The following is a 22,232-nucleotide window of genomic DNA, read 5'->3' as shown; positions in this document are numbered from 1 at the left end:
TAATAAAAGTACTTATTGTTCTGATGTCATGATTTTTTTATTTATTCATTTAGATAGATTAACTTACCTCCAATTTAGCAAGAATTAGTTGCATTTTAGTAATAAAACAATCGAGTAAGAGTAAAATAAAACATAGTCATAAGTTGGGTATCTATTCTCTTTATAGTCCTATCTCTCCTGTAGGTAGCTATACTAATATTATGAATAGGAAAGATTAGTTTGTTTGTAATCGGTAAACTCTGAAACTTCTGAACCGATTTTCATAATTCTTTTACCATTAGAAAGCTACCAATCCATCCAATATGCATTGCAATATGCATATCCAATGTATATACAGGTATACAATGTATATATTATATACAGGTATATAAAATTACACACCAGTGAAGCCGGGCGGATCAACTACATAACATTGAAGTAATATAGAGAACTCGTGAAGGCCAGACCTTCGTTATTGTATAAAAGAAAATTTCTCTGCGTATTGTCCCCAACACAGGGAGGAACGATCAGCGACTGTAAAGTGTGTATTATGGTGGCTTTGGTAGATAACATAGCTTTTCTGAAAGTCCCGGTCAACAAAAAAAGGTACGTATTGTTAGAACTAGCAATTTGGAGCAATAGTTTATATAGCACCAAAGATGCGGGATGGCTCTGAACCAAGTTATACAAGTTCGATGATCCCTCATTATCATACATTTTTCTGATTTCTGAAAGTGCTGGGAAACAAAATAATGATAGATATTGCTGGAACTAACGATCTGAAGCACTTATTATTATGGCGCGATAGCTTTGGGGTCATTATTTGTTCTGTTATACAAGTTATACAAAAAATGAGTATACTCTGTATAATTGATTGAAAAAAAATATGTATGAATAATTTTTTTGATGTAAGCTCTCAAGCTATTCTCAAATGCTGTTTTATTCTGTTGAAATATAACGAAATAATTACACTGACACCACATTAGTATCTAAATAGCTGCCATGCGAAGCCGTGGCGGGTCACTAGTTAATACAAAAAATTGTTATCCATAGGTCCGTGAAGCCCAAGAAGCACTGGAACAGCACAACGACGAAACAGCGGAGCTGCAAGAGGCGGCGGAAATGGCCGCGCTGGACAAGGAGATGGCGGAGGAAAGGGCGGAGGCGTTACAGCTGGAGCTGGAGCAGTGTAGAGACAAGCTGGAGGAAGCCACTCTTGACTTGCAGCTGATGCGAGCTGAGATGGAGGCCGGCGGGAATATACGTGAGTTGCCTTACTATTCTCACTAGCTGATGCCCGCGACTTCGTCCGCGTGCATTTAAATTTTTCAAAATCCCGCGGGAACTCTTTGATATTCCGGGATAAAAAGTAGCCTTTATGTTAATCCAGGGTTATAATCTATCTCGATTCCAAATTTCATCCAAATCCGTTCAGCCGTTTTTGCGTGATTGAGTAACAAACATCCACTTTCACATTTATAATATTAGCAGGATGTTTGACTCTAGGCAGAGTGAACTAGAGTGAGTGAGCTCTTGGTTTGGTCCTGAATCGACATCAGTCAAATATTACATACAGTACGCGGCGGAAAGTAATGTACATCGGCCTTTAGAATGACATTTCGGCTTTGTAGAGCGTTGTCTGTTACTCATACCGGACGGACCACGCTCTACAAATCTGCTATCTCCTTCTAAAGGTAGCGGTACTAGCTGATGCCTACGACTTCGTAAGCGTGTCGTTTTTTAAAAATCCCGCAGGAACTCTTTGATTTTCCGGGATAAAAAGTAGCCTATGTTACTTTCCGTCCTTTCAACTATCTCTATGCCAAAAATCAAGCCGATTGGTTGCTTAGTTAGGGCGAGAAGGAGAAACAAACAAACACACTTTTGCATTCATAATCGGGATTTCTAAAAACCTAAATCCACGCGGACGAAGTCGCTGGCATCAGCTAGTGTGATAATATTAATGTTGCTTAAACTGAAATTTTCAGTCGGCACATGCAGCACAATATCATTTTCTTTTATATTCTATCTTAAATTTTGAGCATATTTTTATTCTTTCTCATATTTTTATCTATATTATATTTCCGTATATTCTATTTTATGATACATTTTTTCTTCTTCGTAGAAATTAACAAACAGCTAAAGCATGTACGTATAACAAATTATATGATATCGTTCTGTTTGTGCATTACTTATATTTTTTGATTTAACATAATTATTTTTGTTTCTAATTTTTTCTAAATATTTTAACTATTTACCATTGCTTTGTTATCTGCGTTATACATTTTATGTTCCAGTATAGTTCGCGACAGGTCGAGATGGCATTCTGAGTATGAGGTGAGGGAACGCTCCGCACACCCGCACGTCACCCGCGTTATCCCGCACCGGGTTAGCACGGTAGCTGTGCTGGTGTAGTCGTCCTCACCCCGATTGCCATCTCGACTTGTCGCGTACTATGGGTATAGCAACTTAAAATATGATTTTTTTGTCTGTTTGTTTAGCTTGCATCGAATGTGTATTAATTTTTAACATTTTTTTGCATGTTTTGTGTTTGTGCTTAGTGTTAAAGTCTCCCTTGACGATTTTGACAAACTTTTTTTGAAAATTAATCTAAGAATCTCTTTAACTTTGATTTGAATCATTACTTTTTTGCGCTTCCCTTCTATTGGTGTGGCTTACCATGATATTTTGAGGCCGAAAATCAAAGCTAATTTCTTAATGAACTTAGCATTCAAAGAACTTTGTAATTCGAATCAGACTTTTAACTTAAAAACCCCAATTAATAAAACTAAAATATTCTTTTAATTATTATTTAATAATCAATAGTATTTTTGGTTTACTACACGTTTTATTTGATTGAATAGATAAGAGTTTATAAAAAGTGTATTGCCAATGCAGAGAAGAGTATTTTTTTAAATTTTGGTGCAAAATGAAATATTTTTGTACTAGCTGTTGCCCGCGACTTCGTCCGCGTGGAATTAGGTTTTTTAAAAATCCCGTGGGAACTCTTTGATTTTCCGGGATAAAAAGTAGCCTATATCACTCTCCGGGTCTTTATCTATACCCATGCAAAAAATCACGTCAATCCGTTGCACCGTTGCGACGTGATTGTAGGACAAACCAACAAACCAACAATCAAACACACTTTCGCATTTATAATAAGGGTACTGATGTTTTCGTGTTGTGATTACGATTTTAACGATAAACTAAAAACAATTGTATGCAAAGGCGGCCTTATTGCTTAAAGCAATCTCCACCAAGCAACCTTATAATTGTTCATCAAAGTATATACCCGGGTAGTTCGACTCGTTGACTGACGTGGGAGACTCGCATGCTTAGTACATACAGCGTGGCCCTGTCTGACCAGAGCACCCGTACGCAGCCGGCGATGTTGGCGCGACCGGCTACGAGGTCCGCCAGCTGCAGCAGCAGAACGTGCGCCTGCGCGACACGCTCGTGCGTCTACGCGACCTGTCTGCGCACGATAAGCACACCATGCAGAAGATGCAGAAGGTAAGGGGGAACCCTTTCTACCCGGGAGCAGGGGCTTGTGGCGTTTAATTAAGTTTAGGGGAGTGGAGGACAAGTATCTAGAAGGGAAGTCGCAGCAATTTAAAGGGTAGAGTGATGTTTGCACCTATGCATCGTATGAAAGTATGCCATGCCAGTAGATGTGGGGGGAACCCTTTCTGCTAGAGGCAGGGGCTTGTGTTGTTTAGTTAAGTTTAGGGGAGTGGAGAAGTATCTAGAAGGGAAGTCGCAGCAATGTAAAGGAGAGAGAAATTTCTGTGTGACTTGGCAGAGTACGATAAGCACGCCATGCGGAAAATGCAGAAAGTGAGGGAGAATCTTTTCTGCCCGGGGGCAGTGGCTTATATTGTTTAAGGACTTACTATCATGAAGAGGCAATTTATAGAAACTGTGTGAATAGGCATTTTCTAGGCAAGCGCGCTCCATCTTAGGCTGCATCATCACTTGCCACCAGGTCTGATTGCAGACAAGCGGTAGTCTATAAATCTAAATATATAAAAGGAAAAGGTGACTGACTGACTGATTGACTGATTGACTGACTGACTGATCTATCAACGCACAGCTCAAACTACTAGACGGATCGGGCTAAAATTTGGCATGCAGATAGCTATTATGACGCAGGTATCCGCTAAGAAAGTATTTTTGGAAATTCAACCTCTAAGGGGGTGAAATAGGGGTTTGAAATTTGTGTAGTCCACGCGGACGAAGTCGCGAGCATAAGCTAGTAAATAAATAAAAACTGTATTGGGAGGTGGGGGAGGGAATGTGTATAGCGACTTTAATAATTATTTTACTTTCAACTATCTAATGCCCCTCTGCTAGATTAAAACGAAACAAGGAGCTTGCTAGATGTTTAAAAATTAATACAAAATGTTCATTTTGCAGGATCTGGAACAGTACAGGTCGGAAATTGCCGAGTTGAGCCGCACCAAGGAGAAGCTGTCCGCACGAGTTGAGGAGCTGGAGGCGCAGGTCGCTGATCTTCGGGAACAGGTAATGCCACGAACAAAACGGATTCGACAGTGATCTTACTCTTTAATTTTTACTCTTTACAAGATGGATAATCTTGTAAAGAGTAAAAATTATTATTTGAGCTCATGATTTTAGTCGTACCCCCCGTTCCCACTTGTCGTTTGTCGCGCCCGGATTTAAATTGGATGTTCCAGTTGTGCGGGACGATATAGTGCCTAGTGTGTGTATTGATTGACAATTAATAGTTTAATAGTTATCATAGGATTTTATAGTATAGATAAACAATGTTTAGCATGTAATTTAATAAAGATAGTTAATAGGTATTAGGGCGTAGGTCATAGACTTATGTTTAGCAAGGTCTTATGTATAGTACATACTTGAATATAAACAGTAGCGTAGTATGTTAGGATTTGTTAAGATTTTACTATGTAAATTTAATAGCCTTTGATAAAGATTTAATAAATAGAAAGAGACAGGCTTACGAATAAACAGAGATAGGAAATAAAAGTAGACAAAGAAAGCAATAGTTGAGAGCGAGAGAAATAGCGTAGATAGAGATAGCAACAGTGATAGAGCGAGATAGTTGTAGAAAGGGATAGGAATAATTATAGAGCGAGAGGCGCGGCTCTCACTACGGTATAGCCCGGAGTCGAAAAGACCCCTCTAAGTAGGCCACACCTCTCGAATCTGCTCTCTCCTGATTGGTCAATGTAAAGATCCTCTGATTTGCCAGCCAATCAGATGGTCTACTTTTTTCATGTGATTTTCGAATAAATACTGGCCCGGTTTTGTATGCCGGTACAGTTCTCCTCCAGACCTAGTGGTAGCAGTACCTAGGAAATAAAGAAAATAGTGCTTCAACAAGTGTTTTCCTGAAGAATTCCAACCAATCCAGCATAGTAAGATGTGCAGAAGGGCACACCAGTGGTAGAACATTTTATATGAAGCTACTAGCTGATGCCCACGACTTCGTCCAAGTGGGATTAGGTTTTTTAAAAATCCCGCGGGAACTCTTTGATTTTCCGGGATAAAAAGTAGCCTATGTCACTCTCCAGATCTTTATCTATACCCATGCATCGCAAAATCGCGTCAATCTGTTGCACTGTTGCGACGTGATTGAAGGACAAACCAACAAATTAACAAACCAACAAACATACACGCTTTCCCATTTATAATAAGGGTATCTGACCGAACCTGAAACAATGAAGTGATTTTTATCTTAAACTCCCAGGTTGACGCCGCCCTCGGGGCGGAGGAAATGGTGGAACAGCTCGCCGAAAAGAAAATGGGGCTTGAAGATCAGGTTAGTTATTTACTAAAGTCATCAATAGGCAATAACAGTCCACTGCTGGACTAAAGGCCTCTCCCAACGGGTGGGTTTGTAATCAGTACACTTGGCAGAATGGGGTGGTGATCGCAGTAGATAGATAGATAGAAATGCTTTATTGCATGCCTAAGAGTTCTCCATAATGTTCTCAAAGGTGTGTGAAGTCTACCAATCCGTACATGGCCAGCGTGGTAGACTATGGCCAAAACCCTTCTCACTCTGAGATGAGACCCGTGCTCTGTAGTGAGCCGGTGATGGGTTGATCATGATGATGATGATGATGATCGTCATCATCATCAGCCTGTGGACATCCACTGTTGGCCTTCTCTAAAGAGCGCCACCACACCCGGTCCTCAGCCTTCCTCATCCAGCCACTTCCCGCCAGCCTCTTTATGTCGTCGGTCCATCGTGCTGGAGGGCGTCCCACACTACGCCATAGTTCATATGGCTTTAAATAATTCTTAAATGCAAAATTCCAGGTGGAACAGCTAAAGCAAGACGTCCAAGAGTTGGAGGCGTTACAAGAGGTCCACGAGCAGCTGGTGGAGTCCAACCGGGAACTGGAGATGGACCTTCGCGAGGAGTTGGAGATGGCACACGCTGCCACCAGAGAGGTGAGTTGTTAGAAGTTATTTTCAGGTGGAAGGCAATAATGCGAAGATGGTTTTGGACAAACACAATGCATTAAGCATATTCTTTTCATCCGCTAGTGTTAAATCATCATCATCATCATCATCATCAACCGATAGACGTCCACTGCTGGACATAATATGTCTCTTGTAGGGACTTCCACACGCCACGGTCTTGCGCCGCCTGAATCCAGCGGCTCCCTACGACTCGTCTGATGTCGTCCATCCACATAGTGGGGGGTCTTCCGACGCTGCGTCATCCGAAGCGAGGTCGTTATTCCAGCACCTTGGGACCCCAACGTCTATCGGTTGTACGAACTATGTGCTCTGCTCATTGCCACTTCAGTTTCGCAACCCGTTGAGCTATGTTGGTTACTCTAGTTCTCCCACGGATCTCCTCTTTTCTAATTTGATCACGTAGAGAAACTCCAAGCAATAGCTCTCTCCATCGCCCGCTGAGTGACTGAGCTTTCTTATGAGGCCCATAGTTAGCGACCATGTCTCGGATCCATATGTCATCACTGGCAACAAGCACTTTTCGAAGACTTTGGTCTTCAAGCGCTGAGGAATTTAGTGTTAAATAAATAACCCTTGAAAGCTGAAGTGGCAATGGGCAAGACACATAGTTCGTAAAACCGATAGACGTTGGGGTCTCAACGTGTTGGAATGGCGACCTCGCACCGGAAGACCCCCCACTAAGTGGACGGACGACATTAGACGAGTCGCAGGAAAACACTGGATTTAGGCGACGCAAGACCGTGGCGTGTAGAAGTCCCTACAAGAGACCTATGTCCAGCAGTGGACGTCTATCGGTTGATGATAATGATGAACCCTTGAAAAATTTAATTGACAGGCGGTACGGGAGCGCGAGGCAGCGCAAGAGACAATAATGGACAGAGACTCGACCATCGTCAAGTTCCGAGAGCTGGTGCAGAAGATGACTGAGCAGTACAACGAAATGAGGGTGCAGCTGGAATCCAAACAAGGTACAAAACTTTTTTTCCGCTGGTAAAAATGCAATTACGCATCCCGCACAAGAGCGGGTATGTGGGAGTCATTGGCAATTTGACTCTCAGCATACCCACTAAAAACCCCAAAGATACCGTCTGCGTCAAATATAAGGCGTCTCAGGATCCCGTATATCGGATGTGACTGAGACAAGGTATAAACCCTACCTTTAATCCATACTCCATATCCATACTTAATATTATAAATACGAAAGTGTGTCTGTCTCCATATACATACTTAATATTATAAATACGAAAGTGTGTGTGAAATAGAAAATTCTGGAAGGATCGGAGGGAGGCCTTTGCCCTGACGTGGGACAGCACAGGCTGATTTATTTTATTTTATTTTATTTGTTTTTTGCAATCAACAGCGATATATACAATATAATTTTACATAATAACAGACTGAAAATAAGGCCAAATAGGATTACAATTTTTTACAGATTACTTAAATAGATATTAAATATAAATTTATAACAGTACGTTTGATAATTTAAACAAGCTTTACAATAATATAATAATATGAAAATATAAAAGTCAATTAACTAGTAAAAATACCTAGTAGGTGATTCACAACATATGTATGTATGTGTGTATGTGTGAGTGTATGTGTGTCTGTGTGTGTGTGTGTGTCTGTCTGTCTGTCTGCTAGCTTTTCACGGCCCAACGGTTCAACCGATTCTGCTACTTTTTATCCCAGTAAATCAAAGAGCTCCCACGGGATTTTAAAAAACCTAATTCCACGCGGACGAAGTCGCGGGCATCAGCTTGTATTCTTTTAAAAAAAAAAACACTCTTTTCACCAGGTTCACCAGCACCCACCGAGGAAGTGAACCCAGAAACCGGTGCTCGCTCCTCACCGCCTGCTGAGCTTGGCTCCCTGGTGCAGCAGTCCAGGGCTTCCACGCGCTCCATCGACCTTCAGCTCCGGGCCTTGGAGCTGGCACAGGCTCGGGCGAGGGCAGACATGCTGGCTGCCTGCTTGCCTGACCACTTCATGGCTCCCAACGGTCAGTACTGCACGGCTGGACTATCCTCACCACTCCCACCCGCTCCATCGACCTTCAACTCCGGGCCTTGGAGCTGGCACAGGCTCGGGCGAGGGCAGACATGCTGGCTGCCTGCTTGCCTGACCACTTCATGGCTCCCAACGGTCAGTACTTCCCAAATAGAGAATGCCTGAGAGTTTTCTTTCAGCATCAGTTTTCATATTCAAGAGTAAAATATCTTCAAGACAAGAGTGAATTCTTCTAGGCAAGCGCACTCTATCTTAAGCTGCATCATCACTTGCCATCGGGTCTGATTGCAGCAAAGCGTTTGACGACCTCCCTGGCGCAGTGGTGAGCGCTGTGGTCTTAATAGTGGGAGGTCCCAGGTTCGATTCCTGGCAGGGGTTTGGAATTTTATAATTTCTAAATTTCTGGTCTGGTCTGGTGGGAGGCTTCAGCCGTGGCTAGTTACCACCCTACCGGCAAAGCCGTGCCGCCAAGCGATTTAGCGTTCCGGTACGATGCCGTGTAGAAACCAAAGGGGTATGGGTTTAATAAAAACTGCCATACCCCTTCCAGGTTAGCCCGCTATCATCTTAGACTGCATCATCACTTACCACCAGGTGAGATTGCAGTCAAGGGCTAACTTGTATCTGAATAAAATAAAAAAAAGCGCCAATGAGGTGCTAATGTGGACAAAACAATATGAGGAGTAGATAGACGGTTCGTGCGGCTAATTGGCACCGGCTCCAAAAAATATTACTATAGAACTACAATAACTCTTGTATACATAATATATTGGGTAATAAATTAAATTATTTTTTACTTTTTAGTGTTATTGGTTATTGAAATCTATTTATTTTTTTGAATTTTTTTTGTTAAGCTGCTGCGCGATTGCGGTAGAATGACAGCTACAAAGTCACGATCGCAATCACCTCTGGTTGGTTGACGCTCGCTCACTATTGGCTACAATGCATTGTTGCAAAGCACAAATTCAGCCAATCAGAACAATTGAGATTGTAATAATGCCTCAATAGCTCAACCGGTAAAGGAGTGGACTGAAAACCGAAAGGTCGACGGTTCAAACCCCGCCCGTTGCACTATTTTCGTACCTACTCCTAGCACAAGCTTGACGCTTAGTTGGAGAGGAAAGGGGAATATTAGTCATTTAATATGGCTAATATTCTTATTATTTTTTTTAAAATGATTGATGCAGGTTTTACGAAATCGCCCTACTGGTAATTTTTAAGTTCGACATTTCTACCTGTCATTTTCTAGGATTAAAAAAATAGACTATAGGTACTACATTGTTTTTGTTTTTCCAGGTGATCACGACGCGATCATGTTCATTCTGCTTCTGCAACGTTTGAACACTAAGGCTGAAATTATATTGGGACAAATTCGTGAAAAGTAAGTTTCATCTGTTTCACCAAAAAGTTTTAAAACTACCCGTATTAAAATGTGAAAGTGTGTTTGTTTATTTGTTTGTCCTTCAATTACGTCGCTAAGGAGCAACGGCTTAATGTGATTTTTTGCATGGGTATAGCTGAGGACGTAAAAAGTGACAGGCTAGTTTTTATCCTGCACGCCTAACATACGCACCACGAGAAAATTTTGTCTACGCATCTACTCGTTTTATTTGTATGAAGAAACACGAGATAATGCGTAGACAAAATTTTCTCGCGGGGCGCATGTTAGGCCCTCTGGAAAATGAAATAATTCGTACCATGGGTACTATTGTACCCATACGGTGGGAGGTTACGGCTGTGGCGAGTTACCACCCTACCGGCAAAGCCGTGCCGTCAAGGGATTTAGCGTTCCGGTACGATGCCGTGTAGAAACCAATAAGGAGTAAGTATGGGTTTAATAAAAACTTCCATACCCCTTCCAAGTTAGCCAATAATGGCTAAGCGAAAGTGCGTCTGTCTGTCTGCCTGTATGTCTGTCTGTCTGTCTGTCTGTCTGTCTGTCTGTCTGTCTGTCTGTCTGTCTGTCTGTCTGTCTGTCTGTCTGTCTGTCTGTCTGTCTGTCTGTCTGTCTGTCTGTCTGTCTGTCTGTCTGTCTGTCTGCCTGTCACGGTCCACCTGTTCAACCGATTTTGACGAAATTTGGTACAGATATAGCTTGCATCCCGGGGAAGGGACATAGACTTTTTATCTCGGAAAATCATAGCTCCCACGGGATTTTTAAAAACCTAAATCCACGCGGACGAAGTCGCGGGCATCATCTAGTTTAAAAAATAAATAAATTGTCAAATGTTGAATTTGTCATTTCAGATTCCCAGCAGTGAACGTGTGGGACAAGGAGTCCATCATGAAGACTCACACAGCAGTCCAGTACAGCTTCCGTTGTCAACTGGAGTACCAACTGCAGATGATACAGGTTAGTTCTGGAACTTGCTGTACGCGGCCGAAAGTAATGCACATCGGCCTTTAGAATGACATTTCGGCTTTGTAGGGCGTTGTCTCTGTCACTCATACCTATATGACGTACTGTTTTAGATTTAGATTAACACTAGCTGATGCCCGCGACTTCGTCCGCGTGGATTTACATTTTTCAAAATCCCGCGGGAACTCTTTAATTTTCCGGAAAAAATGTAGCCTATGTGTTAATTCAGGGTATAATCTATCTCCATTCCAAATTTCAGCCAAATCCGTCCAGTACTTTTTGCGTGATTGAGTAACAAACATCCACACTTTCACATATTTTATAATATTACTAGATGATGCCCGCTACTTCGTCCGCGTGGATTTAGGTTTTTAAAAATTCCGTGGGAACTCTTTAATTTTCCGGGATAAAAATGTATGTCCTTCCCCGGGATGCAAGCTATCTCTGTACCAAATTTCGTCAAAATCGGTTGAACGGTTGAGGCGTGAAAAGCTAGCAGACAGACAGACAGAGAGACACACTTTCGCATTTATAATATTAGTATGGATGGATTAGGATTAGGATTAATATTTTTATTTTTATTTTTTTATTTTTATTCAGATACAAGTTAGCCCTTGACTGCAATCTCACCTGGTGGTAAGTGATGATGCAGTCTAAGATGATAGCGGGCTAACCTGGAAGGGGTATGGCAGTTTTTATTAAACCATACCCCTTTGGTATCACACGGCATCGTACCGGAACGCTAAATCGCTTGGCGGCACGGCTTTGCCGGTAGGGTGGTAACTAGCCACGGCCGAAGCCTCCCACCAGACCAGACCAGAAATTTAAAAATTATAAAATTCCAAACCCCTGCCAGGAATCGAACCCGGGACCTCCCACTATTAAGACCACAGCGCTCACCACTGCGCCAGGGAGGTCGTCAATATTCTTCAAAGAAATAACGGAGATGTGAAATGAGGTCCTATTTTCTTTTTGTTTTCCTAGTGTATGGTGTGTATGTGGAGTGGTGCCCTCGAGACTTGTACTCCGGAGCTGTTGCTGCGTGCAGCATCAGCGCTGCCCGATGCGGCACAGCAGGAGCGCGCCTTGGACGCGGCGGCACAACTCCTGAAGACCAACGAGCTGGATGAGAACTGCTCGCTGGATGGTGAGTAACTCTTCAAACTTCCACACTATCTGGATGATAGGGGATGATCAGTAGAATTGGGTGCACTCTTACCCACGCTGTTCATCGTCAGGCATGAGCTACTTTGCCTGTACTGCCTGTGGGATGTATCATTTATTTTATTTATTTATTTTATTTATTTTATATCTAATTAGAACGGCAGTGCCACTTACACTAACTAGATGATTAATAATAAATTTAAATACAAATAAAGGTACAAGAAAAAAGACATAAAATACAAAACGATAAAAGATCAAAGAATTTTGAATATGTACGCTGAGAACATTGAATGACATATTCATGCAATGCTCTCAGCGTACTTCAGTAACTCCCGAACCAGTATTATACACCCATCATTAAATGGGTCCCATTGAACATTATTGTCCAAAAGCGCGTTGAACGATGCTAATGAACGGGGTATAGGTGACATAGATCTAGCAACAGTGCGATGATGTGGGACCACGAAAAGTTTATTTTTTCGTGGACGAAGATTACTGTTGGATTCAGGGACACGTATGCGACACAGTTGGTTATGAAGTTCTGGAGCATTAACATCTCCTCGCAAAATTTGACACATAATTTTGAGTTGGTCGCAAATGCGTCTGACCTCCAGGGAGTTGAAACCTAAGCAACCTAACGGAAATTTGGTTGGGTATAGGAAAGGGTAATATCCATAGCAACGTTTATACAGGTATCTTAGGAAGGCCTTTTGTACTTTTTCTAATATAAGCCCGTACTTTGCCTCGTACGGATGCCAGACACAGGTGCTTGTTTCGAGCTTGCTTCGGACTAAGGCGTAATATAGTAATCGTATTACCAAAGGACTATGGAACTCCCGAGAGTTGCGTAGTACAAATCCTAATCTTCGAAATGAGTCAGCTGCTACGGTGTTAATATGGTCATGGAAGGTCAATTTTTTATCAAAAATTACACCTAGGTCTTTCATGTTCTGTACTCTGTACTGTATCATATCTACATCATATAGTTACGGTGTGATGTGTTGTCAGGCATGGACCGCTGCTGGTCGTACCTGTAGTCCGCGCTGAATATGGGCGCGGCGGAAGGCGTTGCGTGCGCGCGGGAAGTGTTACTGCACGCATGCGCAGCCATCGATGCCTTATCGCAACGCGTCCGCTCTTTGCATGCTATTACTGAAAGACCCCTTTGTGATTTTTATTTATTTATTTATTTTTATTTAGACAAAACGAAAAGTGAACAATTTACACAACACTTTTAGACCAAAGCACTAGATAAAAAGCCGAGACTGGTGTTGGCAGTTTGCAGCCCAAATAGACCGTAGTCTGTGCTAGGGCTGACAAAGTTCATCGACCTCATTCATACTATATTATATCATATTATATACTATATTATATTTATACTATACTATATATATTCATACATTACTAAAACTATATTTTATTTGGTGCAACAGTGTTAATGCATACGGAGTTTAGATATATAATTTAAATAGATAGGATAAATTTTAATAAGTGAAAGCATTCGTTTTAACAGATCTTGTCATAAAGACGTTTAAAATTTTCAAAAGAGGTAGTATTAGTATAGGGGATCGATCAGTAGAATTGAGTGAACCTTTCACCACACTATTCACCGTCAGGCATGAGCTACTCATGCATGTGAGATGTATCATGTCGTCTGTTGTCAGGCATGGAGCGCTGCTGGTCCTACCTGGCCGCCATGTGGTCCGCGCTGAGCATGGGCGCGGTGGAAGGCGCGGGGTGCGCGCGGGAAGTGCTACTGCACGCGTGCGCGGCCATCGACGCCTTGTCGCGCGCGCTCTCGGCGGACGCGTCCGCTCTCTCGCACGCCACGCAGGTGAGTAGCTGACACAACCTGACGCTAGTGCTGATTCTGAGCACACCTGAATTTTAGAGTATTTGCATCCTCTTCTTACTAATGTAATATGAAAAGGACAGACACAGTTTGACAGTTTTAAATTTAATTTAGAGACGTCAAACCCCGTGACTTAAGCTGCCTGTAGCGAGCCTGCTGTTTAAATTTGTAGCGTGCACTAAAAAAAGTCTTTAAATATAAAATTCATGTTCCGTCCCTTTTTAGCAATATCAAAAAGAAAAAGATACAGATAGTCTTAATTTAGTTTAGAGAAAGACAAGAGAATCAGCGCCACTATCTGACCAAACATAACCCAATCTAACGTCCTCTGACCAAATCTAAATATATAAAAGGAAAAGGTGACGGACTTACTGATCTATCAACGCACAGCTCAAACTACTGGACGGATCGTGCTGAAATTTGGCATGGAGATAGCTGTTATGACGTAGACATCCGCTAAAAAAGGATTTTCGAAAACTCAACCCCTAAAGGGTGAAATTTGTATAGTCCACGCGGATAAAGTCGCGAGCATAAGCTAGTCTGACCTAAATACGGTATTTGCCTATCAAAAATGAATTATTATTTCTCAGTGATTTTTAAATGGAGCGTCTTCCAAAATAGGTAAAATCCACGTCCTTTGTTAGTTTAAAGTGTATCAACCATTTTAAATTATCGATAAAACTAAAAAACACGTCAAATCATTGTGACGTCACTATCCAGTATTTCATAGAAACTCGCATTTGATTGAGAAACACACTTTGAGCACAAATTGAGCCCTAGTTGCTTTAAATAAAGATTTCTTCAATTTCCCAATTGAGTGAGGGTATTTGAGATTTAAAAAAAAAATCTCAAATACCCTCATTTTTGAAATGTTAAAGAATCTGTATTTTTTAAATTTCCAGCAATCGGAGCAACCTCACGAACTGAACCAACTCCACGAAGCCATTCAGACAAGTTGCTCGTCGCTGCAGCAGCAACTGAAGAGTGTGCGAAGACGCCTGCCCCCCGGCGTGCAGCTACACGCGTTACCCATCGATATGCAGGTGATATTGAACTTTGTTACAAGGGGACAAGATCCATTTTACTCTGACTGTGTGTATTCAGGTGATATTGCACTCTATCACATAGAGACAAGATCCATATTACTTAACCGGTGTAATGTTGCATTTCACAACTGCATCTTCAACTAATATTACACTCTATTACAAGAAGACAAGATCCATTTTACTCTGACGGTATAATTCAAATACAAGTCGCTGTGAAGACGGTTACTCTACAATACTGCACTCTATCACAGTGATAACACACATTAGACAGGTCGAGATGGTATGGGACCCCCCACCAGATTACCGTGAGTGTGCGTGACATGCGAGGGTCCGGGCGTCGTCGTCCCCCCCCCCCCCCCCGCCCCCCTACTCTGATCAAAAGAATAAATTTTGATCAAATATCAATGAGATGTGAAAATATAGTTTTTGAATTTGGTCTTGTTTTCAGTTGGTGGAGCGGCTCCGCGGAGACAGCGCCATAGCGCTGTGGCGCGCCGCCCGCGCCACGTCTCTGGCGGCCCGTGCGGCGTGCGCGTGCGCGGCCACGGCGGGCGAGAGGGGGGAGGGCGCGCCCCTCCCGCTGCAGGCCCTCGCCGCTATATGGAGTGCGGCCATCGACAAGACGTACCAGCAGGTCAGCACTATTGGAAACTGCTTAGAATCTACTGCCAGAAAAAAACGGATACGTATGATACTATATATAATGCGAAAAAAATGACCCCTCACGCGCCATTTCAACTTTTTGTGTCAAAATTCATGTCAAAAGTACGATTTTAGTCCTTATTTTAAAGGTGAATCGTACTTTCGACATGACAGTTAACACAGAGTTAAAATGGTGCGTGAGGAGTCATTTTTTAAGGACTATACTGATGATTACTGATAACTGATAAGATACCACAAAAACAATTTGAATTTGAAAACAAAAATTTTTTTAGGTCCTGTATTTTTTTTAAAGTTTTTATTTATTTTTATTCAGATACAAGTTAGCCCTTGACTGCAATCTCACCTGATGGTAAGTGACGATGCAGTCTAAGGTGGGAGCGGGCTAACCTGGAAGGAGTATGGCAGTTTTTATTAAACCCATACACCTTTGGTTTCTACACGGCATCGTACCGGAACGCTAAATCGCTTGGCGGCACGGCTTTGCCAGTAGGGTGGTAACTAGCCACGGCCGAGGCCTCCCACCAGACCACCACCAGTTCGTGAAAATTGATTGCAAATAAAACATCTGACTGACGATAGAGGTTGATGCTCGTCGCGTAGATAGATGCCGCGTCGTAGGCGGGCCATTGACCCCAGTTTTGCACGCTGTACATTGCTGTCGCTACTGCAACGTTTTACGTAACCACCCCGCGGGTTTACCATATGACGGGTTACATACTAGCATTGTCTCCAGGATGACCACGGCCCAGTAAAGACGATCAAGCACGCGCTGTCCACGGTCGCCTCTGATGTCAACAAACTGGCTGCCTTCACGCAAGACAAGGAGTATGACGTCATGTCCTTGACCAACGTCGCTAGCGAAAAGGTGAGTGCTGTCTTACCGTACGTGTTAATATTCCTATTTACTTATACTTTTATTTTAAAAACTAGCTTATGCTCGCGACTTAGTCCGCGTGGTCTATAAAAATGTCAAACCCCTATTTCACCCCCTTAGGGGTTGAATTTTCAAAAATCCTTTCTTAGCGGATGCCTACGTCATAATAGCTATCTGCATGCCAAATTTCAGTCCGATCCGTCCAGTAGCTTGAGCTGTGCGATGATAGATCAGTCAGTCAGTCACCTTTTCCTTTTATATATATTTAGATAAAATGATTATACTAACATAGTTTCTAAGCATTGTCTTTACTAACAAAATATGGGTCTATGTTGTTGTTGTTGTTGATGTTAATAAAGAAATTATTTATTTATTACTAGCTGATGCCCGCGACTTCGTCCGCGTGGATTTACATTTTTCAAAATCCTGCTGGAACTCTTTGATTTTCCGGGATCAAAAGTAGTCTATGTGTTATTCCAGGGTATAATCTATCTCCATTCCAAATTTTATCCAAATCCGTTCAGCTGTTTTTGCGTGATTGAGTAACAAACATCCAAATATCCACACTTTCACATTTATAATAATATTAGAATTATGATTTATACGTGGGATATTAATTTTTTTAATTTTGTAATTCCCCATATTCAAAATTCATTTTATAAATATATATTTATAGTTTACATATACTTTTAGTGATATTGTTGTTACTTATTTGCAGCCAACACCACCAATAGTGGTGCGCGCCCAGCTGGTGAAGAAGCAGTTGGAGGAGACCAAGACCCTCACCATACGGCTGGAGAACAAGGAGGCAGACATCAAGGAGCTGCGGAAACTGCTCAAGGTACAGTATAAAGAGAGAAACTGCCGAGTTTCTTGCAGACTCTTTTCAGTAACTGCATTAAAACAAATTACACAGCATTTTCGGCAATGCCTGTCGGCGTTATTACAGAAAAAAAAGTAAAGGTTTTATCAGTTGGTGATCTCTAAGAGCTAGCGCGTACTACGGAAAATTTTCGTATATTTTTTTCCGCAAAATCTGTGAACTATAGAACTATATGGAAGTGCGTGCACTGCGGAATTAATTCCGCACCGGATTTTGTTAGATTAAAATTCAAATTTGCGGATTAAAACGCACCGCAGCTCACGGCATCGTGGTGCGCTTGCGCTATATGTAATAACTAGCTTATGCTCGCGACTTCATCCGCATGGACTACACAAATTTCAAACCCCTATTTCACCCCCTTAAGGGTTGAATTTTCCAAAATCCTTTCTTAGCGGACGCCTACGTCATAATAGCTATCTGCATGCAAAATTTCAGCCCGATCCGTCCAGTAGTTTGAGCTGTGCGTTGATAGATCAGTCAGTCAGTCAGTCAGTCACCTTTTCGTTTTATATATTTAGACTAGCTTATGCTCGCGACTTCGTCCGCGTGAACTTCACAAATTTCAAACCCCTATTTCACCCCCTTAGGGATTGAATTTCCAAAAATCCTTTGTTAGCGGATGCCTACGTCATAATAGCTATCTGCATGCCAAATTTCAGCCCAATCCGTCCAGTAGTTTGAGCTGTGCGTTGATAGATCAGTCAGTCAGTCAGTCAGTCAGTCAGTCACCTTTTCATTTTATATATTTAGATATGGAAGTGCGTGCACTGCGGAATTAATTCCGCAGTGCACGTGTAAAATTCAAATTTGCGAATTAAAACGCACCGCAACTCACGGCATCGCTTAAACTACCACTATACAAAACATCACATCATTTTATTACAGTACGCGACCGAAAGTAATGTACATCGACCTTTAGAAGGTGAGAGCAAATTTGTAGAGCACTGTCTCTGTTGTTGAGACCAATAAAACGTCATATAGGTATGAGTGACCTCTGTCACTCACGCTCTACAAAGCTGAAATGTCATTCTAAAGGCTGATATGTACTTTACTTTCGGCCGCGTACTGTAGTACAGTCCAAGACCTTACTTACAGTACAAGTACTTAAGCTACTTACTGTAAGTAAGGTCTTGTAATCCTAGTCTTATGTATTGTCAGGCTAAACAAGAAGAATTATCGGAGATGCAAATCCGACGGGAACTGGGCGACAAGAAGTTGTCAGCAACGGTGCGAGACTCGGAACTACGCTCGCAGACACTACAGAGGAGACTGGACGACGCGCTCAACCAACTCAAGAGGTACGGTGTTGTAAACCCATAGAGCAGAAACAAAGAGGAGATGTTGTATTAAGATTTCCCTATGAAATATCGAGTGACATTTTGCGGGGTGAGGGGTTGTGGAACGCCGCCCACTTCTCAATTTTCCATCTGCGGGTTAGTAGCAAAACTATTCGCTTAGCGACCTAACATCGATATATTGATGTCACTACATAGTTCAGCTATCTCACACTAGATGTCAATAAGTGTAGAAACAATTTAATAATTACGTATAAAATTACTTACAAATGAAATGTGATACCATTCATAGCATCAGAACGTCTGTCTGAATAACTTTGACACGATAAAACACAACACTTCATCCTTTTGTTCTTAAAAACGCGAAAACACACCGATAATACGAGTCTCAATATATGTGAACCTGACGAACGCAGACAGCATACTAACTAAGGCCCCGCCCACAGTGATGACGTCAGGACCTAGTTGAAAATCACAGTGCACAGTTGCTTAGGCCAACTCCTCTTTGTTTCTGCTCTATGTGTAAACCCATCCATATTTAAGCCTCAATAGCTCAACCGGTAAAGGAGTGGACCGAAAACCGAAAGGTCGACGGTTCAAACCCCGCCCGTTGCACTATTGTCGTACCTACTCCTAGCACAAGCTTGACGCTTAATTGGAGAGGAGAGGGGAATATTAGTCATTTAACATGGCTAATATTCTTTAAAAATATATATATATATGTATATATATAACCCGCGAGTGATTACGTAAAACTTTGCAGTAGCGACAGCAGTAGCAATCTGACAGTTCATTTGCTGTCTCTCTTCTTCTTATTTTGCCTTGTGGCTATTGCTGTCTCTCTCTAGCCGCTGTTATGTGTGACGTTCGACAGCAATCCTGTCGCGAGATACGTAATCACCCCGCCGGTCAAGTTAAGGCCTCATTTACGGAGACGCGGGGCGTCGCGCGTCGCGTGTGTCGTGGCGTCTCGCGGCGCGTCTTGCGTTTTTATTGTTTGCGGCGGCGGTGCGGGAAGCGGCACTTATCATCGCACGCGTAATCACAAACATATGGCGCTGTAGTACGCTGAGAGCATTACATGAATATGTCATTCAATGTTCTCAGCGTACATATTCAAAATCCTTTGATGTTTTATCGTTTTGTATTTTATGTCTTTTTTCTTGTACCTTTATTTGTATTTAAATTTATTATTAATCATCTAGTTAGTGTAAGTGGCACTGCCGTTCTAATAAGATATAAAAATGGCAATATACGATGTTGTACATAGAGATGCGAGGCGGGAAGAGTGGCGGTGAATCCTTAAAGCGTGTAGCGTTGCACGCGGCGGGCATCGCGCGTTTTCCAAATAAAGACTGGCAGAAGGTTCCGCTGCGGGCATCGCTTCATCGAGAATTGCCGCCGCGTGCGCCGCCACGATGAACGCCGCGTGGGACGCGTCGATGCCATCCGCGGGCTCGGCCGCAAAAAAACACTCAATTTCAAACAAACGCGTGTAAAATTTGTAAGGGTGATAAATTGGGCGGAATAGAAATATACCCGGATACGGAATAATCTACCACCTTACAAAGATTAGAGGAAAAAAAAAATAATTTTAATTTACTTTACTTGATCTATCTACCTAGTAAAGAATAGAAGCTAGCCGTCGACTCCCTTGTAATGCATATGAGGTGTTATAAATGAAATTTGCTAGATGTTAGGCAAAATTGTTTTTAATGTAACTTTTACCGGGGTCGCTTAATACAGAATGATGGCTAATAATGCTTAGTTATTCTAGCTTAATGCCAAGACTTAATTTAGATACATTAGAATGACTTAGGTAGATAGTACATAAGATCTATGTTTTAAATTTAAGATGCCATTGGCATGGAATAGACAATGACACAGTAAAATTCATAAAATTGTTTCAAAATAAAAGCTCAGTAGTAAAGACAGGGTTCTTACTGTACACATACACTAAGAAGGTTCACTAAACAGTTCCAGGATACAAACATTTGCTTACTTGTAGGTGCGAAGACTGCAGGGTAGCTGGACGGCATCGGCCAAGATCCAAAACTCAATTTATTTGATTCTTCACAACCGAAATGTTTCATTACAAAGATTTTCACCAAGTCTTATCCATAGCAATTAAGTTGTCAACGTGAATGTGCAAAAGAAATAAATACGAAAACCGAAAACGTAAACGTAAATCGGAAAACTAAAACGGAAACTAAAACGTAAACGTAAACGTAAACGTAAAACGTAAACGTAAACGTAAACGTAAAACGTAAACGTAAACCCTGTAACAAAGAAAAACAAGATTATAATTTGTGCTGTGTGAAAATTTCGACACGTGGAATTTTCCCGATCAAACACAACTCACCTATTGAACTCCTGGCCACCAATGGTTTTCAGAAGTCCACCCACAACCCATTATCCTCATTTATTTGGGAAGATAAAATAACTGGAACTGGAATGAAATCATAAAATTAGGATTTTCTCTAACCAAACCGCCATTTTGTCGAATCCACATTACTTAATTTTTCACTCACCATAATTGATGAAACATTGAAATACGTTAGGATGACTAAAATTTATAACTATTGTATTTTCCCAGGCGAAGCCATGGGCGAAAAAGAATGAGATTTTCCTGGAACGAAAAAAATTCGTCTTCACATGTTGACTCCAGGAAAATTCTAAATCTCACCAATCGGTGTTGCCAGACGCAACCCGAGTGTGGCCGCTCTCATTTAGTTTGATCATAAAGCCAATTCATTTTTGAATATTTGCGGAACCTAAGGATATATTATAAGAACCGTTTTGTTAATGACTTAACAATAAACAAATGATATTATGGTTTTATTTAATTATTTTTGTTTTATTTTTACGACAATTGACAACGAAGCAAACGCCATCTATTGTGGCTCGAATGAACTCTGAACATCGACCCACGCGTAGTTCTGCACCTTGATGCTAGGTGGCACCAACATACTTTGAACAAAATAGATTTTAATTAAAAGCGAAACGCTAATTAGTAGTTCAAAATTTACAACGTCACAATACTTCCCCTCCTACGAAAAGGTTCAACAGGTTGAACCACGCTGCCCTCAGCGTCATCCAACAACTACTAACAATTTGCCTGAAACAAACAAAAAAAAAACACAGAAGTTACGCGTGAACGCACATCTACTACTAACAAGGAAAATTGTCTAACAAAACAAATATACTGAAAACAGTGTAAGGTTTTATACATTATACTTAACTACACAACCCTAACTTCTAAAAAGAATATATACAAAAAACTTCATGGTGTCTAAGACACTTGAGTGGAAACATCTTGGCATCATTCTTCAGCTGACTGATAGAATGCGTCTAGGCCTACGGTGGTTCACTCTTTTAAACTACCATCTTAATATTTGTTACTCAACAAATACGGAAAAACTGGTTGTGAACGGGTCCATCTGATATGGCAACCGTTCTCTATCCCATTCGGAAAAATAAAACCGAATCAAAATCGGAATATGAGAAAAAAAAAAACGAAATAACTCTCCTAGAAAATAGATCTCGGAACAGAATCGGAAAAATAACAGAAATGATCCATTATCTAGAAGGAAAACGAAAACAAAACACAAAACCCCCCCTTTTCGTTATCCC

At 41.5% G+C, this 22,232-nt stretch overlaps 1 protein-coding gene across 1 annotated transcript in view; it reads left to right on the top strand.

Moving 5' to 3' along the window:
* Positions 1-22,232, top strand: part of DCTN1-p150 (dynactin subunit 1) — a 53,558-nt gene that overhangs the window by 12,443 nt on the left and 18,883 nt on the right. Inside the window, exons 9-24 of the mRNA XM_034982314.2 lie at positions 1,033-1,243; positions 3,347-3,492; positions 4,396-4,503; positions 5,714-5,785; positions 6,289-6,423; positions 7,292-7,424; positions 8,252-8,455; positions 9,760-9,844; positions 10,711-10,816; positions 11,807-11,969; positions 13,651-13,820; positions 14,741-14,881; positions 15,333-15,518; positions 16,281-16,412; positions 17,140-17,262; positions 18,463-18,602. Of these exons, the coding sequence (XP_034838205.1) occupies positions 1,033-1,243; positions 3,347-3,492; positions 4,396-4,503; positions 5,714-5,785; positions 6,289-6,423; positions 7,292-7,424; positions 8,252-8,455; positions 9,760-9,844; positions 10,711-10,816; positions 11,807-11,969; positions 13,651-13,820; positions 14,741-14,881; positions 15,333-15,518; positions 16,281-16,412; positions 17,140-17,262; positions 18,463-18,602 (2,255 nt within the window). The remainder of the gene's footprint in view (positions 1-1,032; positions 1,244-3,346; positions 3,493-4,395; positions 4,504-5,713; positions 5,786-6,288; positions 6,424-7,291; positions 7,425-8,251; positions 8,456-9,759; positions 9,845-10,710; positions 10,817-11,806; positions 11,970-13,650; positions 13,821-14,740; positions 14,882-15,332; positions 15,519-16,280; positions 16,413-17,139; positions 17,263-18,462; positions 18,603-22,232) is intronic.

This window comes from Maniola hyperantus, chromosome 26 (assembly GCF_902806685.2).
Source record: "Maniola hyperantus chromosome 26, iAphHyp1.2, whole genome shotgun sequence".
In the NCBI taxonomy this organism is placed as follows: domain Eukaryota; kingdom Metazoa; phylum Arthropoda; class Insecta; order Lepidoptera; family Nymphalidae; genus Maniola; species Maniola hyperantus.
The sequence above is the reverse complement of the archived record's forward strand: the minus strand, read 5'-3'. Positions and strand labels throughout refer to the sequence as shown.